At 36.9% G+C, this 26,641-nt stretch overlaps 1 protein-coding gene across 4 annotated transcripts in view; it reads left to right on the top strand.

The window, feature by feature from the left end:
- The window catches only part of ARID4A (AT-rich interaction domain 4A), a 65,731-nt gene that overhangs the window by 24,048 nt on the left and 15,042 nt on the right, over window positions 1–26,641 (top strand). For all 4 annotated transcript variants that reach the window (XM_031039844.2, XM_031039847.2, XM_081830453.1 and 1 more), the window contains exons 12-18: window positions 12,838–12,910; window positions 14,031–14,125; window positions 14,279–14,376; window positions 14,891–15,122; window positions 19,352–19,599; window positions 21,988–22,185; window positions 26,238–26,322. In XM_031039844.2, the coding sequence (XP_030895704.1) occupies window positions 12,838–12,910; window positions 14,031–14,125; window positions 14,279–14,376; window positions 14,891–15,122; window positions 19,352–19,599; window positions 21,988–22,185; window positions 26,238–26,322 (1,029 nt within the window). The remainder of the gene's footprint in view (window positions 1–12,837; window positions 12,911–14,030; window positions 14,126–14,278; window positions 14,377–14,890; window positions 15,123–19,351; window positions 19,600–21,987; window positions 22,186–26,237; window positions 26,323–26,641) is intronic.

The following is a 26,641-nucleotide window of genomic DNA, read 5'->3' as shown; positions in this document are numbered from 1 at the left end:
GATTGTTTTTATAAGTGCTAATGGTTTTTTGGGTAATATTATGTCATTTAGGATATATATCTATAAATGTAGGAAATTATTCATGGGCTACCACATAATAGCTTATATGAATATTGTTGTCTATTTATTCAGCAATGTTTTGTCAAGTGGGATAAACTGGTAGTATATTTTTGGTTGTTATGAGGTAAAGAGACCTAGGGGCAGACAAAGAGAATGAGTTTACCAAAAAGAAGACCTATTTGAGCATGAAAAATATTTGCTTGGAAAACGTGGAATGCTTGTTTCTGTTTTACATGTACAAATATGAATTTATGAAATAAAATGAGTATACTTGTATGTGATGAAGGGTATGTGATATTTCTTTCCTTTTACTTCCCCTGCAGTATTTGGTTTTTTGCACTCTGAAATCAGAATGGCGGTTCATACTTACAGGCTGCCTACAGAGTTGCCATAGTAACGTGCTGTTGGTTTTAAGTGAGCATGCTCGGAAAGACAGGAAGGTTTAGCAGAGGCTTGGCAGGTTGCCAATGGAGGTTTGCCAGATGCTTTGAAATGGGCTGTCTTTCTTTTCCTTTCATGTAATGTCTGATTTTTATGTGGAAGAGAATGTAAGTAGTGCTGTATAACCCTGCGGATGCTATGCCCTAAGAGGGAAAGCAAATATTTGCAAGTCAGACTGAAAAATGTTCAGACACTGTACTGATTAAGTAGAAGGGGAATCTAACCATTTTGCATTTGAAAGAAAATGCAGCATATAGGTAAGATTTTTTTTCTAAAATATATTTAGTTACCATTTTGATTGCCAAAAACGGGTTAAATGAGAATTTTAGGTGTTGATGATGTGGCTAATAATGGTAGGGCTCATAACCAAGCGTAATTGTTTCTTGTAAAAGAGACAGTAGGAGTCTATTTTTAGACTATCAGAGGATGAAGGCTATTTTTCTGAAACAAGATAGATTTTGAAATGAAAATGATAATGAGACAGTTGGGCAGAATTCAGGATTTAAAGTCTATTAAATGTGATTTTTATATTTTATCTGTATTTATTTAGAGATTATATGTTTTCAGGGTAAATAGGCCACATTTTCAGGGTGTGAACTGTTGCAGTCTGATTTTGCCTTTTTTTTTTTTTTTTAAAGAATTAGCATTAGTTAGGATCTGATATTGCCAAATATTGAAAAAAGATTAGTTTATTTTTGCTAATACTTTTAATTGCTGTCCCTTTTAGAATGCATTTTCTTTACTCCCCACCCCCCCAAAAGCAAACCCTGAAATTTTAAACAAAGAGAGGAAAAAGAGCTTTGTAGTAAGGTTGGAAAAGATGGCTATAAAATAGTAAATAGTAAATAGTGTTCTTATTACAGCTATTAATTTCATAAAAATCACAGCGTTTTATTCAAGCTGTTAGTAAATGTTAGTAAAAAGGAATGAAGAGCAGAGGCAAGCTCTGTTACCTATTGTTTGCAGGTAGTAGGTAAAGAAATTTTAAAATATAAGGACATTTGTAAGGGATAGTATCTTCTTAAAATGTGTTACTTAAATTATGAACCTGTTAAAATTAAGTGAAAAAGAATGCTTTTCATTTACTGAAAAATAAAAGCAAAATTACAACATTTAGGCACTGAGTTGTCTGTTAATTTAAATTATTTTCCAGATGGTCAGTTTCATAGCATATACTGTATTGAATTACTTGACAGGAACTAATTCCTCTTTTTTTCTGGCCGTAGAGGTAGATTTCTTGAGTGAGATTTTGGTTGCTTTAGAAAAAAAAAAAAAGCTGCATTTCTTGCTCTTGGATTTAAGATTTAGTTGCTGAATCATTCTAATTTGTCTTGAACAGTAATTTTTAAAAATTTAATGTATTGATAAACTGAAAAACAGTTTAGTCTATATGTAACAAAGGAAAAAAAAGTCAGTATGGTATAAAATTAATTAAAGTCTGATAAGCCAGGGCCTACCTGGCTTAGTCATTATAGGCCTTTACTACATAGGTGAGGCTAAGCTGTTGTATTACATTGTAGATCATATTCTTCCTGAAACGTAGTAATGCTATGTTTCTCATGAAAATGTAATGTTGCTTTATAATGATAAAAAAGATCTTTAACATTCTGTAAGCCACTATAACAGTACTTTAGCTTGTCATTTAATGTAAATTTTATGCAGTAGAATCATACAAGTGTTACATACTTCTGCAGTATTAAGAGAAGTGGACATTGTTTTCATATTTGATGCTTTGAGTACCCTAAAATAGCCTAAATAAGATTTGAGATTCATGGCTTTACCACGGAGGAGCATCTTTTTTTTACTAATTATTATTTCGAATTCCTAAGCATTTGTAGTTCAGGATTGGAATACAAGAAATATGTTTCATACTGTTACTGGGTAGGAAAAGACTTGAGAGTCTGACAGGAAGTAGGTCCAATCTATATTGATGACTGTAAATTTTAACCTGTTGATAATTATATTGAAAAAAAGCCCTGGAGAATATTTTTGTAGGTATTACTTAAATGTCTTTTGTTAAGAAAATTTTATAATAGAAAAGATACACTGATTTCCTTTTGAGCTTTGAAATTGATTGAAAAGTCCATGTAAACATAAGTAATGGTGTTTATTCATAAGTTATTCCTTATATTCACTTTGGATGAATGTAGGAAAGTTGTCTAAGGATAAAGTGAATAGGTGAAGACGTTAAGGGGGATTTGACTAGTTGCATATCCTTTTAGTTTGCTATATGTAGTCTTATGTGTTGGGCCCTTACAGAAATCCCTTCTAATTTCATATTTAGTAATGAAAATAAGAATTTAGTGAGTTTTTACAAGAGATGCTCTTTTTTTGCTTAGAAGGACTGACACCCATTTCTCCAATCTTTGAATTTCCTAGGGATCACTGTTCTATCTGTTGCCTAGGATTATATTCCACTATTATAAAAATCAAAGTGCTTGTGTTTTTTTATTTATGGAAACTGGAATTTTTTTCTTATGGTTAAATCAAGTGTTATTTGTATTTATGTTGTCTTGTAAAGGCATTTGTTAGTGATCTTGAATCACTTTGGGTATAAACCTATAGTAAATGCTTGATAACTCAGGAAAATTATGCTAAGTCAATAAAATTTAAAGAAAAATTTAAAGGTAATATTAGCATTTTAGGTATATCTAGTAACTCAAGCTGTCAAGTGTTTCTAAGCAGATTCTATAAAGTCAGTTTTCAATGAATAATTGAGACTTTAACTTGCATTCAAATATAATAACTTATTTGCAAAAGTCTTGAAGTTTAGCTTGTTGAACAAACAAACAAAAATGTCCTAATGTGTTCAGCAAGACCTTTCCTCACAGAATTAGTGTAAGACTAACCAAATTAGGTTCACCTAATCAGATTAATGAGGATTGCATATTTGTACACACAATTATAGCTGCATTTTTATGTATTTACAAAAAGTCACTTCTCAGATCAAATTATTTCATAGTTGTGGGAGCATGAAAGAGGGTTGACTGAATATAAAGCCTTAGATGTGATTGTATGCAAACCACAGCTTGATGATGAAAAGTAGAATGTGTGTACCTTTTCAAGTAGGGGGAAAAATGATTAGTCTCGTCAAGTCTGATAGAATACAAGAGTCATATAATAATTTGTTATTTAGGCAGATTGTTGTCGAACTGTTTTCTGAAATTATGAAAGTGCCTTACCACGTAATGAATATATCATGACATCTTATGTGTTCCCTGAAAGTTTCTGTTTCAGTGTATACAACAGGGAAGAATGATACCATTCTAAATTTTATGACCACCAGTTTTTGCTGGGCCTTCAACACCATTAGTCAGTTTCCAGTTTCTATAATCAAATCACTGTGTCCGCTAACCCTGCCCCACTCCACTCCAACTTGAGAAAGAAACTAGGAATATCAGATTGGGAGCATGTGCTACACTTCACTTGCCTGCTCTCCTTCCCTTAAGTACAGTTGATAATATGTTGCTCTCTTCTATATGATGAATCTCTCAATTTATGCTCTGGATCTCATTCCCTTTTTTCTTATCTTAAATTTTGAATGACTACTTCTTTCCAGGATCTTTAACCTATTCCGTTCTATTGTTTCTTTCTCATCAGTTTTTAAACACATGCTTCCATCTCTCTTAACCTTCTGACAACCCCTCCACCTGCTGTCCTCTTTCCTCACCCTTATGACCAGATTACTCAGTTACATCCACTGTTCTATTTCCTGACCTCCTGTTCACTCTTAATTCACTGTAGTGTGTCTTGTACTCCCACCACAGCTAAAACAACCAGTGACCTTCAACAAATTTTCTGTACTGAATCCAAAAAATATTTGTCATGATCTCATTTGACTCCTTAGCAGTATTCAGCATTTTTGACATGCCTACCCTCTTCAGTTACCTGACATCCATGACATTACTTTTTATTTCTAGTTTACTTCCTAACTAAATGATATAATGACTCCAAATCTATATGTACATCAAAGATGTCTCTTCTTAGCCCCAGACATTTATAGTAAACTGCCAACGAGGCTTATTTTGTAAGTACTCAAACTCAATATGTACAAGAACTGTTTTCATTTTTTCCCCCACACTGGTCCTTTTCATGGTTGTCCCTAGTTTATTTGAATAGAAGCATGATCCACCAATTATCCAAACCAGATACATGGCAGTCACCTTAATCCTCCCACTCTTGCCCCTCTAACCAATGAGACACCAAATCTTCTTTCTTCTGCCTACTTGATAGCTTTCAGGTTTGCCTACTTCCCTGTTTCTACTCTCTGCCACCATAGTCTAAGCCACTATTCTCCTTTACTTACACGAATGCAGTAGTAACCTTCCTATGTCCCTGCTTGCCTGCTGGCCTTCTCCAGTCTATTCCCTGCACTGAATTTAGCAGATTTTTTTAAATGAGAAATCTCAATGTGATTCCTCTTGGAAAAAATTGATTTTAGGGCACAGAAGTAGTTGTATTTATTCTTTTATATTGAAATACTTCTAAAACATATTGTATAATGTCACCTCTTCCTAAAAGTAGTATATTGGACATTACTTACCTTCGTATTTACTCAAGATTTAATTATTGTGTTCTTTTTTTTTTTTTTTAAGATTTTATTTATTTGTCAGAGAGAGCGAGCCAGTGAGCACAAGCAGGGAGAGCGGCAGGCAGAAGGAGAAGCAGGCTCCCTGCTCAGCAGGGAGCCTGATGTGGGTTTTAATCCCAGGACCCTGGGATCATGACCTCAGCTGAAGGCAGATGTTTAGCCGACTGAGCCACCCAGGCATCCCTGTATTCTTTTAATACAGTCCTGTCATGGCTTTTAGCCCTTATCCTAAATGATTAGTACCTATTAAGATTGTGAATTTTCTCTGTTTCCTTTCTTCTAAAATCTAAATTGTCAACTGATAATTTTTACATATGATAACTTTCTGGACAGTTTAGAATTCTACTTGTGGCGCATGGGCTTTACTGGTAGCCTAGGGGGAGTCGTTTTGACTAATGGATCACCAGTTACTAGACTTAATGTTTTTGGGTTTTTTCTTTTTCTTTTTTTAATTACGTTTTCTTTTTCTTTTTTTTTAATTTTTAAAATTTATTTGACAGAGAGAGAGCGTGAGCACAACTAGGGGAAGAGGGAGAGGTAGAAGCAGGCTCCCCACTGAGCAGGGAGCCCTACGCGGGGCTCGATCTCAGGACCCTGAGACCATGACCTGAGCCTAAGGCAGACAGTTAACAGACTGAGCCACCCAGGCAACCCTAAGTTTTCTTTTTAAATTTAGCTTTTCATTTGTTATATTTCACTGAGGTGTTATGACAACAAAATATATCAATTATACCAGAGCATACATCATTAGTAAGATGTAGCTTTCCTTGTACTAGAGTTAAAACATTTAGCTTTTGTAGGAGATAGAAACAGGCAAAGATGCCAAAACTGAGTTATGTTCTCAGCTTAGTTTTGGAGAGTTAGTGAGTTTTAAAGATTGTTTATTGAATCCTCACAACAGGATGTTTTATGAGTGAGGAAACAGAGGTGTAGAGATATTACAGAAGTTTTCACAGACTTTTAAAAAATTCTCTCCATTGTAAGGTCTATGAAAACAGTGGATGTCAGGTTTTTTTGTTGTAGCTTTTTTCTTTTCCCACCAATATGCATATCCACCAACTACCACAGAGCTTGGCTAATATTAAACCTTCATTAAATAGTTTCTAAATAAATGAACGAGTGTGAGCCATGCAATTATCCTAACATACTGCTATTTGAAACAAAGTGTTGAAAGACTTGTTGTAAGGTTCCAGAAAGTTCACTTTGGAAGAAACCACGGGATAAGGTATCTACCTTCCCTTCATAATATATGATTTCTTTTTTTAGGCAGTGCACTCAGTAGGCAATCTCATTTCCTTACATAATTTTGTGAGCTTATAAATTAATTTTTTTGGGGTTAAGCTAGTTTGGGATACTTTTCTGCCACTTGCAATAAAGGTTCTTGACTGATACTCCTCTTCCTTGTCCCACTTATTTCAGGTGTCTTCTGATAGGTCTTTTCCCCTCCAATCCATTCTTCATACCTCTTTCTAACACAAAGGGTTCCTGCTAGAAACTCTTTAATGGCCTCAGCACCAATAGGATGAAGATTAGGTCTTTTATCATAGCCCTTTATAAGTTTGGCTCTTCATAATTTGACCTGTGCTCACTTTTCTATTCTCCCTGCTACTATTCTCCAGCAATACATAATTTTTTTAACACTCCGCCTCTCCATATACACACATTTAGATTTTGCTCAGAAGCTGCTTGTTAAGTTTTCAGGTATATTACGTTGAGTATCACTTTTCTGTTGCCCAGTCCTTTAATCAGCATTAAATGAAGTAGGGAAAATAAAAGGAAAGTTGAAAAAACTAAGACAGTGATAAACAATGGCTGAGATTTAAAGAATCCAACAAGAATCCTCATGGAATCCAAGACTTATATGTAGGAACAAATAGCAGCTCTACTTGAGTTAAGGTTGCGTATGACCTATAAATGTTCTGTGCATTCACCCCAGTAATAAATTGTTCTAGCATTTATTGCACAGTTTAAAAAAATCACTGTGGTTATTTAATATGTTTCAAACTTAAAATTTTCTACAATAAAAGCCTGAGCAGCTACTGGTATCACTGCTTCTTTCACGTCCGTCCTCCAGCCCAGGAGCAGCTTCAGAGGTGCCACTTCTGTTGTGCTTCTTGTAGTGCTTCGTTCTCCAGAGTAGAGCTTTCGAGGGCACTGTCTTATTACCTCCCCTGCTCCAACAGAATCTGCCTGCTGCAGAGGACTCCCAAATTCAGCCTCTTTGTTTTGGAGTAGGTGGGGTGGGGGATGGAAGATCAAGGGATTGTAAGAACTGAAGAGTTGAGAAGATGCGAGCTGGAGTGCCAGGGATGGGGTGAGAAGGGGAGCCAACGAAGAGGGCCAGAGGGGGTGCTGTAGCAGCAGCATGCGGGCTGAAAGAAGCTGCGTTGTCCAAAATGACATTAACTCACAAAAACAGTATTTTGGTATGGAAAAATAAGCACAGTATCCTGGAATGTATTTTTTTAAGAAAGGAAGAAGATGTCATATAATCATTAATAATTTATTAAGGATACCTGTAGGGTCTCATGAGCAATGAGATACCCATCAACAAAAGACGTGCACTTCACATACAATACAGTACAGTGAAGTGAAAGCACAAAAATCAAGTTTAGTTATACCCTTTCGCACTCTCAAAATGTTGGTTTTTGTGGCTCTAATCTGTTCTGTGCTAAGAAACTATCCTGACCTACTCCTTAGAACCATGTATAAGATACATGGGTGTGAGGGGCTTTGTGTAAAGTGCATCATCTTTTACTGACATACTTTCGCAATTTGGGCACTTGCTGTATATTGTCCTAATTTGTGTTCTGGGGAGGAGATTTGCTAGCTAGGTAAGTTAATAGCTCAGCAAAAACAGGTATTTTATTTATCTCTTATCCCAGTAAAATGCAGAAAGTCCCATCTTTCACTAGAATTCATACCATTTCTGAATGAATAATCATTTTCTGAACCATGTATTTAGGAAAAGAATGAAGTGAATGCTAACAAGTGATTGTGCCACAGCGACCCGTGACTTTAGAACATCCTCAGCCATTCTTTTTTCTTTTTTTTAAAGATTTTATTTTACTTATTTGAGAGACAGAGAGTATGAGTGGGGGAGGGGCAGAGGGAGAGGGAGAAGCAGGCTCCCCACTGAGCAGGGAGCCCAATGCGGGGCTCTATCCCGGAACCCTGGGATCACGACCTGAGCCCAATGCAGATACTTAACCGACTGAACCAGTCAGGTGCCCCCATTCTCAGCCATTCTTATTTTTTCTTTTATTTGACTCCTGTTGCATTTATATTATCATTAATGCTAGCTCTGAAACTCAGCGAATGTGAAATAATCGAAGAAAATCTCCCCAGTTTATTTTCACAGACATTGTTTCATTCACATAATAACAGAGTGTCTTAGCTAAATGCCAGTCCCTGGTGATAAAATTGTGGGTAAAATAGGCATGTCTTTAACCTTTCGAGCCCTTACAATGTGTGGGAACCTTTAGGATTATAAACATGAATAACTTAAACTGAAAAGAGTCTCAGCGTTTATTCCTCTCTCTTTCTCCTTCTGGAGTAGGGGGTCATCTTTCCATCATCGGAGAGCAAGACTAATTCAAGCATTGATCCTCCTCCTTGTGGACTGTTGTAATAACTGCCCTTTCACTTCCAATCCATCAAACTCATTCTTGGCAGAAAGCTTTTAAAAACACAAATCTGATACAATTCCTCTCCAGCTCTCTCAGATTCCAGTTCTGATTCTCTAGCATATCATTAAAAAGTGCTTTTTTTTTTTTTTTTTAAGATTTTTTATTTATTCATTTGAGAGAGATAGAGAGAGAGCATGAGCAGAGAGAGAGGCAGAGGGAGAGGGAGAAGCAGGCTCCCGCCGAGCCAGGAGCCCGATGTGGGGCTCGATCCCAGGACCCCAGGATCATGACCTGAGCCGAAGGCAGACGCTTAACCATCTGAGCCACCCAGGCGCCCCAAAAAGTGCTTTCTTAATCACAGCCTGCCGTTGCCGGCCTCATGGTTATGCTGTTTGCTTTAGTTCCTGGGCTCTCCACTCTTCACATTTTGAGGCTTTCCCTAATATAACCACTATTACTCCATCCCCAGCAGAACCACTGACCCCCTCCTGTATTTTTTTATGTATTTTGCAACAGTTTTAATGTATTACATTGGCTTGTTTTTCATTGCTACACCCTCTGCTAGACTCAGAGGGTCAAAAGTAGAAAGTACCATGTCTTCTCATTTTAATCACAGTACTTTTGCATATCCCTCCCTGACTTATGGTAGACATCAATAAATGTCTGAACTGAATTTGAAGATACAGCTTCCAAAGTCAGAAAACTCACATTTTACTAGATAGATGCACAACTACATATATAACACTGGGTAGTATATATTGATGCTAAATAAAATTATAAATTTCTTGAAATTATGATCACGTTCATCCTTCTTCCATATCCTTAACCCTGTTCTCCATCCTGACATTTTACTGGGTACATAATTCCTCTTCACATGCTTGACTGAATGAAGGAAAGAAGGTGTATCAGCAGTCTAGTGGACTTTACGTACCATTATTACAAGCTTATATTACTCTAAAACCCTTTAAGAATGCAACACCTTCTGGTTATTGACCAGGAGAGAGATACTACAGGTATGAAGGTACCATGATCAGGGGCACCTGGCTGGCTCAGTCAGTAGAGCATGAAACTCTTGATCTTGGGATTGGGAGTTTGAGCCCCACGTTGGACACAGAGATTACTTAAATAAATAAATCTTTAAAAAAAAAAAACTGCATTAAAAAATACGAACAGAGAAAGCACACCATGAGAGGAAATATGAGCCCCCATACAAAGGCCGTAAAGGCAGATTCTTCCAGTTGGAGGCATTTTCTAGCATATGCAGTTTTAGTCCAAGGTGACTAATAACATAGCTGTTTGCAAAAAAAAGATTGTGAAGAATTACTTATTTTAAGAAATTAAGCAGTTTTAATTTTTGCAGAGACCATCAGGTAAATTTTAAACTGTGTTTCTAGCCTCATCTTTTTTTCTTGTGGAAAATAAATTTCTTCTCAAGCAGGTATTTATAACAGAATTCTTTATTCATTTATGTCTTGTTTTTACACTTGTTAACTGCACCTGAACTTAGAATTTTATGGCCATAATTTCTCATGGAACTTCATACACTCTTGGACATCCACTAACTTTTATTTTATTTTTAAAGATTTATTTATTTATTAGAGCGCGAGTGCATGAGTGGGCCGGGGGGGAGGGGATATCTTCAGCAGACTCCCCACTGAGTGTAGAGCCTGAAATGGGGCTTGATCCCAGGACCCTGAGGTCATGACCTGAGCCGAAATCAAGAGTTGGATGCTTAGTCAACTGAGCCACCCAGGTGCCCTGGACATCCACTAACTTTTAAATCACATGTATTTAAAACACCAATTTTTATCTATAAAACTTAGTAAGAATTTATGAAATGTTTGGTACAACCTTAATAAATACCTAATTTGCAGATGAGGGGTTTTTTTTTTTTTTACTCGTTTTTGGAAAAAATTTTGATTTCAAGTCAGTGCCTTTTGAAAAAAATACTTTTTATGTATATTGGATACAGTGGTCTTATTTGAATTCTGCCAGATCAAAACTACTGGAAATGAGGTATTGGTCTGAGGGGAAAATATTGTAATTATGAGGCAGAAGCAAAGCATAGGGGCAATCTGGCATAAGGTTTTTTTCCTCCCCCCATACCAGAAGTCTTTAAAAATAATATTTGAAATGGTTCTTGGGCTAGTGGATTACTTTATTTTTCTTTTTTGAGTTAACTCATTAGTAGTTGTTCTAATTACCTTGCAAAAGCAAAACTTTTTAAATTCACATGGGGAAAAAACTGCTATCTTTTGATTGGAACATTTAGTAATGACCCCTATTAACTCTGTACTGATTGTTAATTCAGTATTGCTAATTTGTGAGGCTTAGAACTTTGACTTAGTTTCTTTGTATTTGTTAAAACTCAAAGTACTCCAGTGCTATAAATCATTCTGAGTGAATGTACTGAAAGATTTTATTCTCTTTCTGTTGATTGCCTCATGTTTTTTTTTTATTATTATATATTTTAATCAACTGCATGTTCATTGATTCTGGCTGCTATATTTTAGCGATTAAAATTCTTCAAGACTACATAATTTTAAAAGACCTCTTCCCCTCTGGACAGTGAATACGCTATTGGCTGATAGTTGCTTTTGCTTTGATTATGGCTTTGAAAGACAAAAATCTAAATTCTTCTTTTAGAACGTAGAAAAGCAGTACTCTGAAATTATAATTTATGTGGATGAAAGATATTAGTGTTTTGTTTGTTTCTCCACAGTATTGTTAAATTTTAAGTAAGAATTTTCCCAAGTATTAGTTTATAAGTAGTCTATCAGGAAAGGGAATATTTTATTAAAACCCATAATCTGTTTGACTAGAGCCAAGACTTTGACATTGTAAGAAGAAATCGTTAGATTTACGTAATTAGTAAAATTAACACTTAAATAGGTACGTGTAGGAGTAGATTTTTTTTTTTTTTTTTTTTACATGATGTTTCCATTGATTCCCCATCCCCCAGGGACTAATTTGTGGTTAGGTATCTAGTTCCTTTCCTTAAATAATTTTCATTTTCTTTTCAGGGGTTGCAAAATCTTATTTACAGAAACTGTGCAAGAAGGGCAAATGAGAAAAGCAGGCTAATGTGATACAAGAAGGGATGGTGGGGCCTGAGACAAAGTGAAATTTTATGAATCATTTAAATATATATAAATTTCTTTATTTTTTTAATAAAGATTTTATTTATTTATTTGACACAGAGAGAGAGACAGCGAAAGAGGGAACACAAGCAGGGGGAGTGGGAGAGGGAGAAGCAGGCTTCCTGCTGAGCAGGGAGCCCGATGCGGGCTCGATCCCAGGATCCTGGGATCATGACCTGAGCCGAAGGCAGATGCTTAATGACTGAGCCACCCAGGCGCCCCTAAATATATATAAATTTTTTTAAACCGCTGTGCTATCAAAATAAAACAAAACAAAAAAACCTTTGCCATGTGACTTTGCAACCTCTAGTTTATATTCATTCAATAACAAATTTTAACATTTGTATGTGGGTTATTTTTAAATAATGTTTGTAATTATTGTGCTTATCTATCAATACATTTGTGTGGACCACATGCTATTTTGATGGATTTTTTAAAAAACTAAACCAAATGAGGTAAAAACACTCTTACCTGATTCCTGAACCTTTTCCTCATGGCTAGTCTTTTTTTTTTTTTTTTTAAAGATTTTATTTATTTAACAGAGACACAGCGAGAGAGGGAACACAAGCAGGGGAAGTGGGAGAGGGAGAAGCAGGCTTCCTGCGGAGCGGGGAGCCCGATGTGGGGCTTGATCCCAGGACCCTGGGATCATGACCTGAGCCGAAGGCAGACACTTAATGACTGAGCCACCCAGGCGCCCCCCTCATGGCTAGTCTTAATCCCTATATTGATATTCAAGGGTAGGGTTGGCTTGATAGATGGATGAAGGGTAGAGATTATGTATTTTGACAGTTGCATCAAATCAACTCTATAAAAATATGACCTAAAGTCTAGCATTGTAGAGTTTGGAGGAAATTCATATTTTCCAGCTTTATTAAAATTTATGTTGGGTTCATAAAACAACAATGACAAAAAATTTAAAAAGAAGACTGTATCTCACCCTATTCATTGTTCTATGTATTTATATACTTTACAGCCTGAGGAGGAACTTGATCCTGAAGAGAGGGACAACTTCCTCCAACAGCTTTATAAGTTTATGGAAGACAGAGGTATTTCATGCTCATTATTTAAAAGTAGTTATTTCTTTTACAGTTTTACATTGTAGGTTTATGCATTATTTTTATTAGAATCATGGGTATATAAATTTGGATTTTAAGTAAAGCCTAAGAATCAGTTACAGTTGAAAATAAGTATTTGGAATAAAAACAACTATTAATACTTATTTTGAGCAGAAATATATAGGAAAATTGTATGGGTATAATTATACTTAGTCTATTTGGGACTTATAAAACCAAAAAATGTTATAATAATATTTCAGTAATGGAAAGGGAACAGTCATCATATTAATCTACATGCCCATTAGTTACTAATGCTATCTTTGCAGGGAGTAAACTAGCCTGATCCTTGGTCTCAACAAATGAAACAAAGTAGGAGATCAATTCCTATCTAAATAGAAATAGGATTTTTTTTTTTTTAAGATTTTATTTATTTGAGAGAGAGGGAGAGAGTGAGAGAGAATGAGCAGGAAGAGCGGCAGAGGGAGAGGGAGAAGCATACTCCTCGCTGAGCAGGGAGCCTGACTCAGGGCTCTATCCCAGGACCCCGGGATCAGACCCTTAGGCAAAGGCAGACGCTTAACCAACTGAGCCACCCAGGCACTCCTAGAATAGGATTTCTAATGGAGTTAAAAGAAATACGGCCTTTATAAATTATTCTACTTTTTGACTTTACATAAGTCCTGGAAAATCCTCCAGTAAATTGGTCCTAGGAATTCTGTGACTTTGAGAAATCATCCTTCAGGTTACTGCTAACAGTCTTAACACTTGTGTTCAAGCAGTGAAAATGGATCTATGCCCTAAATTGTACCCTTTCCATTGTGTATGTTCTTGCCCAGGCTTCTTGAACCAGCAACATTGCTGGCTGTGCCTTGCAGTTGTAGGTTTTAGTTCTACCCTATTCAATGACAGGTGATTTTATTAGTCATAGAGGTAAATCTAGAGACCACCACAATGCTGTATAAAGAATATAGAGAATATTTTGTGTTGCCTTACATAATTTAAAGGCCTTTAAATATATGCTTCTGATTAATAAAACTTGGGAAATTAGAAATTGGAAAGGTTTGTACTGATAGCCTTGTAACAGCATTTTCCATTCCTTCATGTTAAAAAGGTACTCCAATCAACAAACCACCTGTTTTGGGCTATAAAGATCTCAATCTCTTCAAACTTTTTAGACTGGTTTATCATCAAGGCGGATGTGACAATGTAAGTAAGGATGTAATGAAAAGTTAAATTATCTAATGTTGCACTGTTATATGCACTGTAGGTAATAAACACATTTTCTTAATGAACCTAGAATATTAGTGTAAAGATTATTTCCCTTTGTAAATGTTAACAAATAAAAACTTAATTTTCCAGATTGATAGTGGTGCTGTATGGAAGCAAATTTATATGGACCTTGGCATTCCTATTTTGAATTCAGCTGCTTCCTACAATGTAAAAACTGCTTATAGAAAGTAAGTAGTATAGTTTATTCATCAAAGAATACATATTACAGGAATATTTTCCATTTAATTTTTTAACAAACAACACATCAAAGAACACTGAAGTTAGAGAAAGTGTATAAAAAGGTTTAGGTTAATAGAGACGTGTGACTGAATGATATTTCATTGCACCAGGTCGGCTTTACTCCTTTTCATGTTGTCCTGATTTCCTTTTCAAAGTCGGGGATCCCACAGTGTTAATAGTCTGAAATGATGATACATGTTATAGAGTTATAGCGCTTATGGTGAATAGCCTTCATATCAAAACTATGATAGCTATGTTCAGTTATCACAGTTGCAGATTTTTCAGGAAGAAATTTTATGATCAATATTTCTGTTGATAATCCTGTATAAAACACTGAGAAATTAGTAACAGAAAAAGTACTTTAAAAAAAGTCTTTACTTTTTAAAAATCTGTGTGTATTTAATAATAATCAAGTTAAATGTAAAGCCTAAGATTTCCTAAAATGAAATATTGTTTGTTTAGGTATCTCTATGGTTTTGAGGAATACTGCCGTTCTGCAAATATTCAGTTCAGAACTGTTCACCACCATGAACCAAAAGTAAAAGAGGAAAAAAAAGACTTAGAAGAATCAATGGAAGAGGCTCTAAAAGTAGATCAAGAAATGCCTTTAGTAGAAGTGAAGAGTGAACCTGAGGAAAATATTGATTCAAACAGTGAAAGTGAAAGAGAAGAAATAGAATTAAAATCTCCAAGAGTAAGTAGTTAATATTAGTTTTATCTGCTTTATTTTAAACATTACTTACAATTTTTTATTATGGACATTTTCAGATATACACAAAAATAGTCCGGTGAACCTAGTTTATTTTCCAGTATTGAGTTGTGCTTTAGGCAGACTAGTCTGGCTGTTTTTTTCTAAATATAGTAAATATTATTTCTTCTAGCTGAAAAACCATTCCTCCTGTTGTTTTCTATTTATGTCTGTTCAAGTCATTCTCATCTGGGGTCAGTCTCACATATTTACCTTCAAGTCTTTTTTTTCTTTTTTTTTAATTTTTGTTTTTTTAAAAGATTTTATTTTTTCATTTGAGACACACAGATATAGAGAAAGAGAAAGCATGAACAGGGGGAGAGGTAGGGGGAGAGGGAGAAGCAGGCTCCCCGCTGAGCCAGGAGCCCGATGTGGGGCATGACCTGAGCCAAAGGCAGACGCTTAACGATCTGAGCCACCCAAGTGCCCCTACTTCCTTCAAGTCTTGCTAAATAGTCCCCTCACTGAAGCTTATCCTGGTCATCTTATCTAAAATTGTAATCTACCTTCTCTCTTTGGTATTTGCAATCCCTCTAATGTTGCTCTTTTTATCTGTAATTTACTTTATATTCTCTTAATTATATTTGTTTCTTTTACCCCAGTCTGCACTAGAATCACACTCCAGAAGGGCAGGGATTAGTTTTTATTCTGTTCATTGACAGATCCCAGGCATCGAGAATAGTGCTTGATCTACAAGTAAGGACTTATTAAATAGTTGTTGAGTGAATGAATCTCCTCTTCATAATACTTGTGCCTCCAACTGGGTGGGATCTTTTTTCTCTCTTACCCTACAGCACACTGCACATACATTTCTTGTGGCAGTTTTTTATGCTTCGCCTTACCACGTGCATACTGCTTTTATCTTCTAACTCTGCTCCACTGGTATATAAGTCCCTTGTACAGATTGTTATCCACTATTTTGATCATTGTGAATGGTGTTTACATGGTAGGATTTATCAAATTTTAGGAGAAAAAAATTTATCACACTATCAAAGGAGATCTTATTTTTGAGTGAAATCATATTTAGTGAAAGAGGAGATGAACTTACCTCTTTTAGTTGCTCAGAAACCATTTTTTAAAACTCCATTTTAACCACCATTCAGTAAGTGAAACATCATGAAACATTCAAATTGGTTTGTTTCATTTCTTTTTTAATTTTTATTTTTAATTCAAAATATTATGGTAAATACACATAATAGGTATCATCTTAACCATTTTTTTTTAAAGATTTTATTTATTTATTTGACAGAGGGAGACACAGTGAGAGAGGGAACACAAGCGGGGGAGTGGAAGAGGGAGAAGCAGACTTCCTGCGGAGCAGGAAGCCCAAGTGGGGCTCACTCCCATGACCTTGGGATCAAGACCTGAGCCGAAGGCAGACGCTTAATGACTGAGCCACCCAGGCGCCCCTCATCTTAACCATTTTTAAATGTACAGTTCATTCACATTTTGTGCGCTCATCACCATTGTCCCTCTCCAGTACCTCTTTCATCTTGCAAAACTGAAATTAGCCATTAAGCAGTAACTTCCCATTCCTCTCCTCCCCAGCTTGTGGCAACCACCATTCTACTTTCTGTCTCTATGATTTTGACTACTCTAGGGACCTCATCTCATATAGGTGGAATCTTACAGTTTTGTCCTTTTTGACTGGCTTATTTCACTCAGTATAATGTCTTCCAGGTTCAATCCTTGTATGTGTCACAATTTCCTTCCTTTTTAGGACTGAATAATATCCCCCATTATATGTATTTTGGACATACTTTCTTCTTCTTATTATTTTTTTTTTAAAGATTTTATTTATTCATTTGAGACACAGAGATACAGAGACAGAGAGAGCATGAGCAGGGAGAGAGGCAGAGGGAGAGGGAGAAGCAGGCTCCTCACTGAGCCAGGAGCCCGATGTGGGGCTTGATCCCAGGGCTCTATCCCAGGACTCTGGGATCATGACCTGAGCCGAAGGCAGACGCTTAACTGACTGAGCCACCCAGGCGCCCCCATACTTTCTTATTATTAAAGATGTTCCTCATCTTATGGAAAATATCTGCAGAGTACTGCATAGTATGGATGTACCATAGATTTACCTTCCTTAAGATTTTCTCCAATTTTTTACGATGAAAAAAAATGCCGCAATAAATATCCTTGTAAAAATTCCTCCTCATTTGTCTGAATATAGAAGGCAGACTTCCACGAATGAGATTTCTAGAGTGCTTGGCTGTCTCAGTTGGAAGAGAATGCGACTCTTGATTTTGGGGTTGTGAGTTCAATCCCCCTGTTTTGAGATTACTTGAATAAATAAACTTAAAAAAATAAAAATAAAATCAAAGTGGGTTTCTGGGACAAAGGTATATAAGCCTAAAGTCTGATAGATAGCAGTTGTTTTCATTCATTTACCTACAAGTATTTAAAGAACAGCTGCTCTGTGCATAGGATATAGAAATGAATAAGACCCAGTCTCTGCCCTCATGGGACCTACATTCTAGTTCTTTGTGATAAGAAAAATACACGTTTTTTCCAATTCTGAAGTTTAAATAGCACATAGTTAGGATCTAGGGAAAACATCTGTTTTATTGAGATATTAATTGTAATGTATTTTAGTGCTCCCTAAGTTGTTGACCCCTTTTCTATCCTCATTTTATTCCAAGTAGAGGGGAACTCTGTCAGTGTGAGAAGGTGGACTTGAGGGAGAATTTAGGAGAGAATGAAATGGCTCACCAGTTTCATGGTCAGTTGAGCATGCAGGAGGCTAGATGAAAGCTTCTTTTTTTTTTTTTTTTTTTTTTTAAAGATTTTATCTATTTATTTGACAGAGAGAGACCGGGAGAGAGGGAACACAAGCAGGGGGAGTGGGAGAGGGAGAAGCAGGCTTCCCGCGGAGCAGGGAGCCCGATGTGGGGCTCGATCCCAGGACCCTGGGACCATGACCTGCGCCGAAGCAGACACTTAGCGACTGAGTCACCCAGGCGCCCCTAGATTAAAGCTTCTTGGGGGAAGAACAAGTTCACTGCCGGCCCAGTGAGCTCTCCAGATACTCAAAGAAATCAGCTCACTTGTTGGCCATTGATGCAATTCACTCCTTTCATTTTTTATTTTTTAAACTTATTTTTTATTTTCTTTAGAGAGCAAGAGTGCAGGGTTTGGGGGGGTAGGCAGAGGGAAAGGGAGAGAGAATCTAAGGCAGGCTCCACACCCAGTGCAGAGTCCGATGCGGAGGTTTAGTCTCACAACCCTGAGATCATGACCTGAGTTAAAATCAAGAGTCGGACACCCAACCGACTGAGCCACCCAGGTGCCCCAGTTCAGTCCTTTTAAAATGTAGTCACGTAGAAGTGATAATGTAAATTTTATCTTAAAAATGGGAGATTTAGAGATCACAGAGCTTTTAAAGAGTCCATAATTTAGGGGGGCTGATTTATTAATTATTATTGACTTGTGTCATTGATATTTAGTTAATTACTTTAGAACTTTCAGTATAGTCACGAAATATTAAAAGTGGGATAAAATAATGCCAAGTGAAATAAGTCTACAAAGATAAATACTGTATGATTTCACATATATGTCGAATCTAAAAACAAATGAACAAACAGAAACAGACTCATGAATACAGAGAACAAACTGATGGTTGCCAGAGGGAAAGGGGTGTGGAGATAGGCAAAATAAGTAAAGGGGATTAAGAGGCACAAACTAACAGTTATAAAATAAATCACAGGGATGAAGAGTACAGCATAGGGAATATAGTCAATAATATTGTGATGACTGTCTGGTGACAAATGGTAACTACACTTATCATGGTGAGCACTGCATAATGTATATAATTGTCAAATCACTGTGCTGTACACCTGAAATTAATATGACATTGTATGTCAACTACAATTAAAATTTATTGTAGTCAAGAAATATTAAAAGTGACATAAAATAATGTAGTGAACAAAGGAGGAAATTTTTATTTTTTCTGTAGTATGTAGCCAAGGATCATGGTAGGCATGGACATAATTAAGTAATTTGCATGGGTTGAAAGGAGAAGTACACAAGGGTTGATGGGTTGTCATTGTCATGTCTCAAGCCAGAGAGATGACCAGTCATTGCTATGAAGGTATAAGAAAAAGAAGCATCTTCTGCCTTTTTCCCCCCTTTGTTTGTAGTGATAGCTATTTTAAAGCTTTTACCCCTTCTACTAGGGACGAAGGAGAATAGCTCGAGATGCACATTCTATTAAAAAGGAAATTGAAGAAGAGAAAACAGAAGACAAATTAAAAGATGATACAGAAAATAAGGATGTAGTTGATGATTATGAGACCGCAGAGAAAAAAGAAAATGAGCTACTACTGGGGAGAAAAAACACACCAAAGCAAAAGGAGAAGAAAATTAAAAAGCAGGAGGATTCTGATAAAGACTCAGATGAAGAGGAAGAGAAAAGCCAAGAGAGGTACATTATCTTATATTTGTTCTCCAGAAGCACCTGTCTGGGGTACAGCAGCGCTCTGTTCCTGCTTAGAGATTCAGGTTTGAGGGAATGTTTTCTTATTGGGACTTCCATTCCTCTTGTCTGATGAAGGTGAGACACATTGTGAAGATGATGTGTATCGCCTTTCGGAATTGGAGAATATACTGGTCGCACCATTTTAATAGCACTTGTGCCCTAAACAGTGGCCTCAAAGAAGGCTGCGCCACCCAGTCAAAAGAAAGGTCCTGCAGTTGACAGCAGGGAAGGGAGCTGGAGAAAAATGGAGGAAGTGGACAAGAGGAAACAGCGACAGCAAAAATTCCATTTTAAAAAAGGTACAATGTGGGAAAGCTAACAAACACATGGGTGCACAGTACTAGCAGATGTTTCTGTGTGTTAGCTTGATCTAAGACATTTTTCTTTTTCAAGTTATTGTATTAGAATAAGTGGCATGCACCCCTGATTCTAGTTTGGAAAATACATTCTTGCCCCACATCACACCAATAAATTTCAGTTTTTTTTTAATGTTCATCCTGTTTGCTGTTGAGTGTTGGTATTTTTTTTCCATGTATTCTACATGTATGGACTGAACTGACTTAAAAATAACCAAAGATGAGGCAGTCCAGCTAGATCAAAGTAATGTCCGACTGTGTTTAGTTGGCCATTTCTGTGTTGTCAGATGGATTTACTAATTTTTATATGCTACTAAAAAATAAATTTTAATTCAGCAACAACAGCATAACACATGTTCTTGTAACATAAGCTCTTCTCCATAGTTACTTTTCAATTATTACATTATATGATGATAAATTTTCTAGAAATTTGAGTTGTTAAGGAAAATTGGGGAAGAGTAGCCTGCTGCATCCAACTAGTGGCTGACACCCATCCAAAAATTAACCATTGAGAAAATACTTGGAAAATTAGGAATGATTGGTGAGTGGAAGAGGTAATTTTATGAATCAGTAAAAATAGGTACAAGAGCTATCACAATTACATGTGAGTTAGATTAGTGAGTAAAGAAAGTTCTGTAGTGAAGTAGGATTAGTATTAGGAAAGCTGGGAGGAGATAATTGGAGTTGAATATAATGATGTGAGTGTAGTATTTCAAAATTTGGACAATAAATTTAAGCAAAGGTGAACCACTTTAAAAAAGTAGGGCTTAATTATAGTTTGAAGTTTTGTTAAAAATAAGTATCAAAATACGTGTTATATGTACATAATACATAAAACACATAACACACATATATATAAAATGTGTGGTTTAAAAAGCCTTTATAGTTGATAAGTAGAAGAAACATACTAATTTTAGACAAAGTTTCACAGACTTGAATATGAAGAACAATATTCCCTTTTATGAAAGATTGAATATATAGAAAAACATAGTCTGTATTCTCATTCTATAACAGGAATCATGGAAACAGAAGATGTTGGAAGGTGTCCTTCAAGATAAAACATTCCCAGGGCAGATGGGGTTGAAAAAGCTTCTTCATGTTGGTTCCCCTAGTGGTCCCCAAATTAATGCCCTGTGTTTATTAAAGCACAATGCCTCCTCTAAAGCATTTAAAACTCTTAGGACACTAGAATGATCTTTGGTGCAGATCTCTTCTGAATCCTTACCAGGGTTAATACAGAATGTTTTGTTTGTAAAAATATTAAAAATATTGTGGACCTCCCTATGTCAATCTCTTTTATACCTGATTATTTGAAACAAAGAAAAGTTGATGGGAGAGGAGGAGTAAAAACACAAGAAATCAATACAAGATACACAAAGCTTTGTTCCCCTGGTGCTATCTTACAGTTTCAACAAGTAACCTAATATTCAAATATCTATTGTTTCTTTGTTAGGGTAGAGTAACCTTTAAAATATAAACTAGTTTAAAAGATATTTACTAAGGTAGATAGCCCCTGTTCATTATTGTGCCCACTAGAACAGTTTTGAAGAACCATTCCAAAATTGAGTAGTAGCAGCTTTAAGACAATTTAGTTGCAGGAAGTTACAAGCTAGATAATTTTCACATAATAAGGTGGCACTGGAGTATGAATCCTAAAGACTTTTTCAAAGCATGTGGACCTTTGTTTTATCAAAAGTGATTAATCAGACTCTACATCATCATTAACTGTGATTATTGATTGGCCTTTAAGAAATAATAGATTTACTTGTGGTACAGTGCACCTTTACACAATAAATAAATTCCTTAGTAGGTAGTCCATAAAAATCTTCTCCTTCTCCTCCTTCTTCTCCTCCTCCACTGACACGTTATTAAGGTAATACTTAGGTTTTGACTATTCTACATGTTGGATTCTTTTAGCATATATTAGTTTGTTCTCCATTTAAATTAGTAGCATTATCAATGTTATAACTTGCCGCAGGGAAGAAACTGAAAGCAAATGTGACTCTGAAGGGGAGGAAGATGAGGAAGACATGGAACCCTGCCTAACAGGAACCAAAGTGAAAGTAAAATATGGTCGAGGGAAAACGCAGAAAATCTATGAAGCTAGTATTAAGAGCACTGAAATTGATGATGGAGAAGTTTTATACTTGGTACATTACTATGGATGGAATGTCAGGTAAGCAAGAAATCTATTTTCTTACTATTACAATTTCTTTAACATGGTTCAGAAAGATCAGTTTAATGTTGTGGACTAAAGCAAATGGTATATAGGTATTTTTAAAGCACACCTTTTATGTGAAGCCTCCAAAACTTTCAACATCCCCACTGTTTTACTAGCTATGTCAGTACTCCCACCCCACCAAGATCCTATCTATAGTTGAATAGGTTGGATAACTCATTTGCAGTGAGGGAGAACACAGAGTATGGGATACCATGGGGCATCTCAGAGGGTGTTAGATGACTTAATGAAAGTCCAGGGCATTGCCTCTGGGAACAGCAAGAGCCCAGGATTTTGTGGGAACATCCTGCAGGACATGGGCAGGGAGGCAGGCCTGCAGCTCTCAGTGGTGCAAGTGGTTTGTTTATTACATTTATTCAAAATCAAGCTTGTATCAAGCATTGTAATAATTCTAAATTGGTTAATTTAAAAAGATCAGAAAAGACTCAGATTTGAGCTTGTTAGGTGATTTGGGGGAGGGTTTAAGGAAGTAGGCTTTGCTCTGGATTGGACATGGTCATGAAGTGGTGATAATTCTATGATTGGTTATCTTAATAAATCTTATCTAGAAGGAGAGACTAGACCAAGGTTACCGTTGTAATTGGTAAAGAAGCAGCAAGTCATTCAAGATAAAAAGGATGTAGGTCATTTTTGTGGCTTGGACAATGTTTTTTTCCTGTATTATTTTATTTTTTTTTAAGATTTTATTTGAGAGAGAGAGAGAGCAGAAGCAGGGGGAGGGGCAGAGGCCAAGGGAGAAGCAGGCTTCCCACTGAGCAGGGAGCCCAAAGCGGGGCTCGGTCCCAGGACCCTGGGATCATGACCTGAGCTGAAGGCAGACGCTTAACTGACTGAGCCACCCAGGTGCCCCTTTTTTCCTGTATTTAGGCACTATTACGAAGTGGTGTTGTTTTTGTCTTGATCCATCCTGGTCATGGAGCAGACTTGTCTCATGTTCTCTGAAATTGTTGATGTCCAACAGGAGAACAACAGGACCTAGCTATGAGTGCCGGATCAGCTCTGTCGCTGACAGTACTAGGCAAGTTCCTGAATGTCAGGGACTACTTTTCTCTTTCTTTTGGAAAGTCTTGTGTGTTTAATATCTCTGTTTACCCTGTATTTGCTTGGAGCCAATGTGCTTCAAGGTTTCCCTACGTACTGGAAGTATGCTTTGTTATGTGTCAATTCCCTCACCTCTAAATTGAGGAAGATAAAGTACCTGCTTTATAGAGATGTTGTGAGAAATAATGCTTAATACCTGTATTAATATACAAAGTGTTTAGAATAGTGCTTGGCATGTAGTATGTGCTCAATAAATGTTGACTGTTTAAGATTCTATTTATTTGACTGAGGAAGAGCGAGATAGCACAAGCAGGGGGAGCAGCAGAGGGAGAGGGAGAAGCAGGCTCCCGCTGAGCAGGGAACCCGACGTGGGGATTGATCTCAGGACCTTGAGATCATGACCTGAGTCGAAGGCAGATGCTCAACTGACTGAGCCACCTAGGCGCCCGTTGACTGTTTTCTTTAGTGACGGAGAGTTAGGTTTCTTCATTTTAAGAGTGGGTTTAATGAATAGCATATAAAACTTTAAAATTTCTCAAACCAGTCCCTAAGCCCTTCACAAAGTTCTGACAACACTAGAAACTTTTAAATTTTTTTAAAGAGTTTATTTACTTATTTTAGAGAGAGATTGAGAGCACGAGCAAGGGGAGGACAGAGGGAGAGAGAATCTCAAGCAGACTCCTGCTAGGCCTGGAGCCTGGTGGGGGGTGGGGAGCGGGCCTTGATCTCACAACCCTGAGATCATGACCTGAGCCGAAATCAAGAGTCGGACACTCAGCCGACTGAGCCACCCAGGTGCCCCGAAACTTCTGTAATATAAAAAATATTTCTTGAGGGCGCCTGGGTGGCTCAGATGGTTAAGCGTCTGCTTTCGGCTCAGGTCATGATCCCAGGATCCTGGGATCGAGTCCCACATCGGGCTCCCTGCTCAGCAGGGAGCCTGCTTCTCCCTCTGCCTCTCTCTCTCTCTCTCCCTGTCTCTCATGAATAAATAAAAAAATAAAAAAAATAAAAAAAATATTTCTTGAATGTTTATAGTTGACATACAACGACATACTAGTTTCAGGCACACAACATGATTCGACAGTTCTCTGCAAATTCTTTAGTCCATCTCTGAGGTCTGTTGTTTTGTATGCATGTACTGTTGAATTGGGTCGGGATGGGGGCTATTTTGTCAGCCCTGAGTCACTGCCTTTGCAGTTAGAGCACACAATAACCGTCATTTTTCCTCTGCTTCTGTTCGGTTCCTTGCCGTCCATTCTTACTTATCTCTGTGTGAGGCTGTTCTTCTGTTCCGCTTTCTAGAATGTCCCCTTCCTATCATCCTTTGTGCTCATCTTTTTAGTGTTTTACTATTTGACTTCTCTCAACAGTCATTTTATTATATGCTCATGTTCTTCCTAGTTGGTTATCTTCCCAACGAGTTACTCACATGGTTTGTGGTTTTTCATTGTCCTTCCATACTCTTAAAAGCTAGTATAATTCTGGTCTGCTTATTGAAACAGAATCACTAGTTCCTAGAGAATCCAGTTGGATTTCTACAACAGGGTAGCATGTGCAACTGTGAGGGGAGTTCTGGTCTGTAGTTGAGAAATTCTGGGATCACCCCCGGTTGGCAGTATTAATGCTGGAGCCACCTACATGACATAACTGTGGTGACCAGGCCAGTGTGGCCTGGACCGAGTGTACTCTAGATTAGACCTGTGCTTCTTGGTTGTCTGGTATGTCCTGTGGAATTTTGGAATTGGGCAGTTACTCCTTTGTTAGCCCTGGACCAGATACATAAATAGCCCTAAATAACCCTCTTACTGCGTTTACCAGACTATACTTATTTAACTGTCTTTCACACCACACTGCAAGTGCAGAGAGGAAGGATCTTCCTCTTCTTCTCTATTATTCTCTACATATTTCCTCATACAGTGCCTGGCATGCTAGTAAGCCCTCAGTAAATGTCCAAATGAATGAATATTTCTAAATGAGGTACGAATGTACAGATACTTAAAAGCCTGGCAAAATGAAAGTATTGGGTTAGTCCAGGAAGAGTTTTCAAACCGTAGTATAGATAGTCATGGTCCTGTGTCAACCAAAATGTGGATATTGGAACTATGTCTTTACTTTGCATGGCACCATGGTAACTGGGTTACAAAGTGTGAGGGTGCTTTTCATTAACATGGTGCAGTTCAAAACAAGAACTGCCTGTAGTGTTTTTTGCTTAAATGGTTAGATTTTAGATTTTGACTGAGCTCTATAAATACCTATATGTTTACATAAGAACTGGTATTTAGTTCTAGAAAGTTTATTTGCCCCGGATTAGTAACTTGGACTATGTTGCAATTTAAAAGTGATGTTAATATTTTGGAAGAAGGTATAGGGGAAATGAATTTTCAATTTGAAGTAAACAGAATAAACTTGGATAAAGGAAATGAAATATCTCTAAAAAATTTCTGAGTTTTAGAGATGACATAGTTCAGAATAAAATTTTATTAGAAATACTGGAGGCTGTAGAGTTCTGGGAGGAAAAGAGAGTTGACAGGGACTTTATAAATAAACCTGGAACCTGATCCTATTACAAATATGAATTCACCTGACTTCTCTTTGCATTCGGTCAACAGAGCGAATGGCAGTGTAGCATAAGTGTATTTCAGTAAGCTCAGATCTATGGGAAACAAAAGTGCAGTTGTGGAAACCAAAAGTGGTTCAGTCGTGAATCTGCATAGAGTTTGCCCACCTAGCTCTTCTTCTATCTAACTTTGTTTACCCCAAGAAATTCTCTTGCCTTCTCCTGCTGGTGGCAGGTCTACAAAGCACCTCACCAGCAAGCCGGCCCCTGTGCTCATCACGTTTCTGCCAACACTAGAACCAAACTCTAGTTTTGTCACTGTTGTTTTATTTGGTGCGTACATTCAAATAAGGTATTGTGAAGTTTTAATTTTTTTCTTTGTTTTAAGGTATGATGAATGGGTGAAGGCTGACAGGATAATCTGGCCTTTGGACAAAGGTGGACCAAAGAAAAAACAAAAGAAAAAAGCAAAAGTACGTATATAGAGGCATATCCTTTATGATAAGTATAGGTATTATTTATATTGTACTGTTTTTTATAAATCTTGTTTTCTCATTGTAATAATCATCTTGATTCTTTTAAGGTAGTTGTGATTTTCTCTCTTACAACCCAGAAGCTAAAAACATAAAAAATGTAAACACATTATCACACTGTTTCAGGAAAGATAAAAACCGGGGACCCCTTAGGATATAGGCTTCAAACTCAAATGTCTATAGCGGCTCTACAGAAAAAAGGTAAAGCAGGATTGATAGTGACAAAAAGGACACATTCCTCATCAAGCGGGGGTGGAAC

This window comes from Leptonychotes weddellii, chromosome 9 (assembly GCF_054177405.1).
Source record: "Leptonychotes weddellii isolate Sample4059 chromosome 9, ASM5417740v2, whole genome shotgun sequence".
Classification (NCBI taxonomy): domain Eukaryota; kingdom Metazoa; phylum Chordata; class Mammalia; order Carnivora; family Phocidae; genus Leptonychotes; species Leptonychotes weddellii.
Note: the sequence above shows the minus strand (reverse complement) of the source record. Positions and strands in the feature narration are given on the sequence as shown.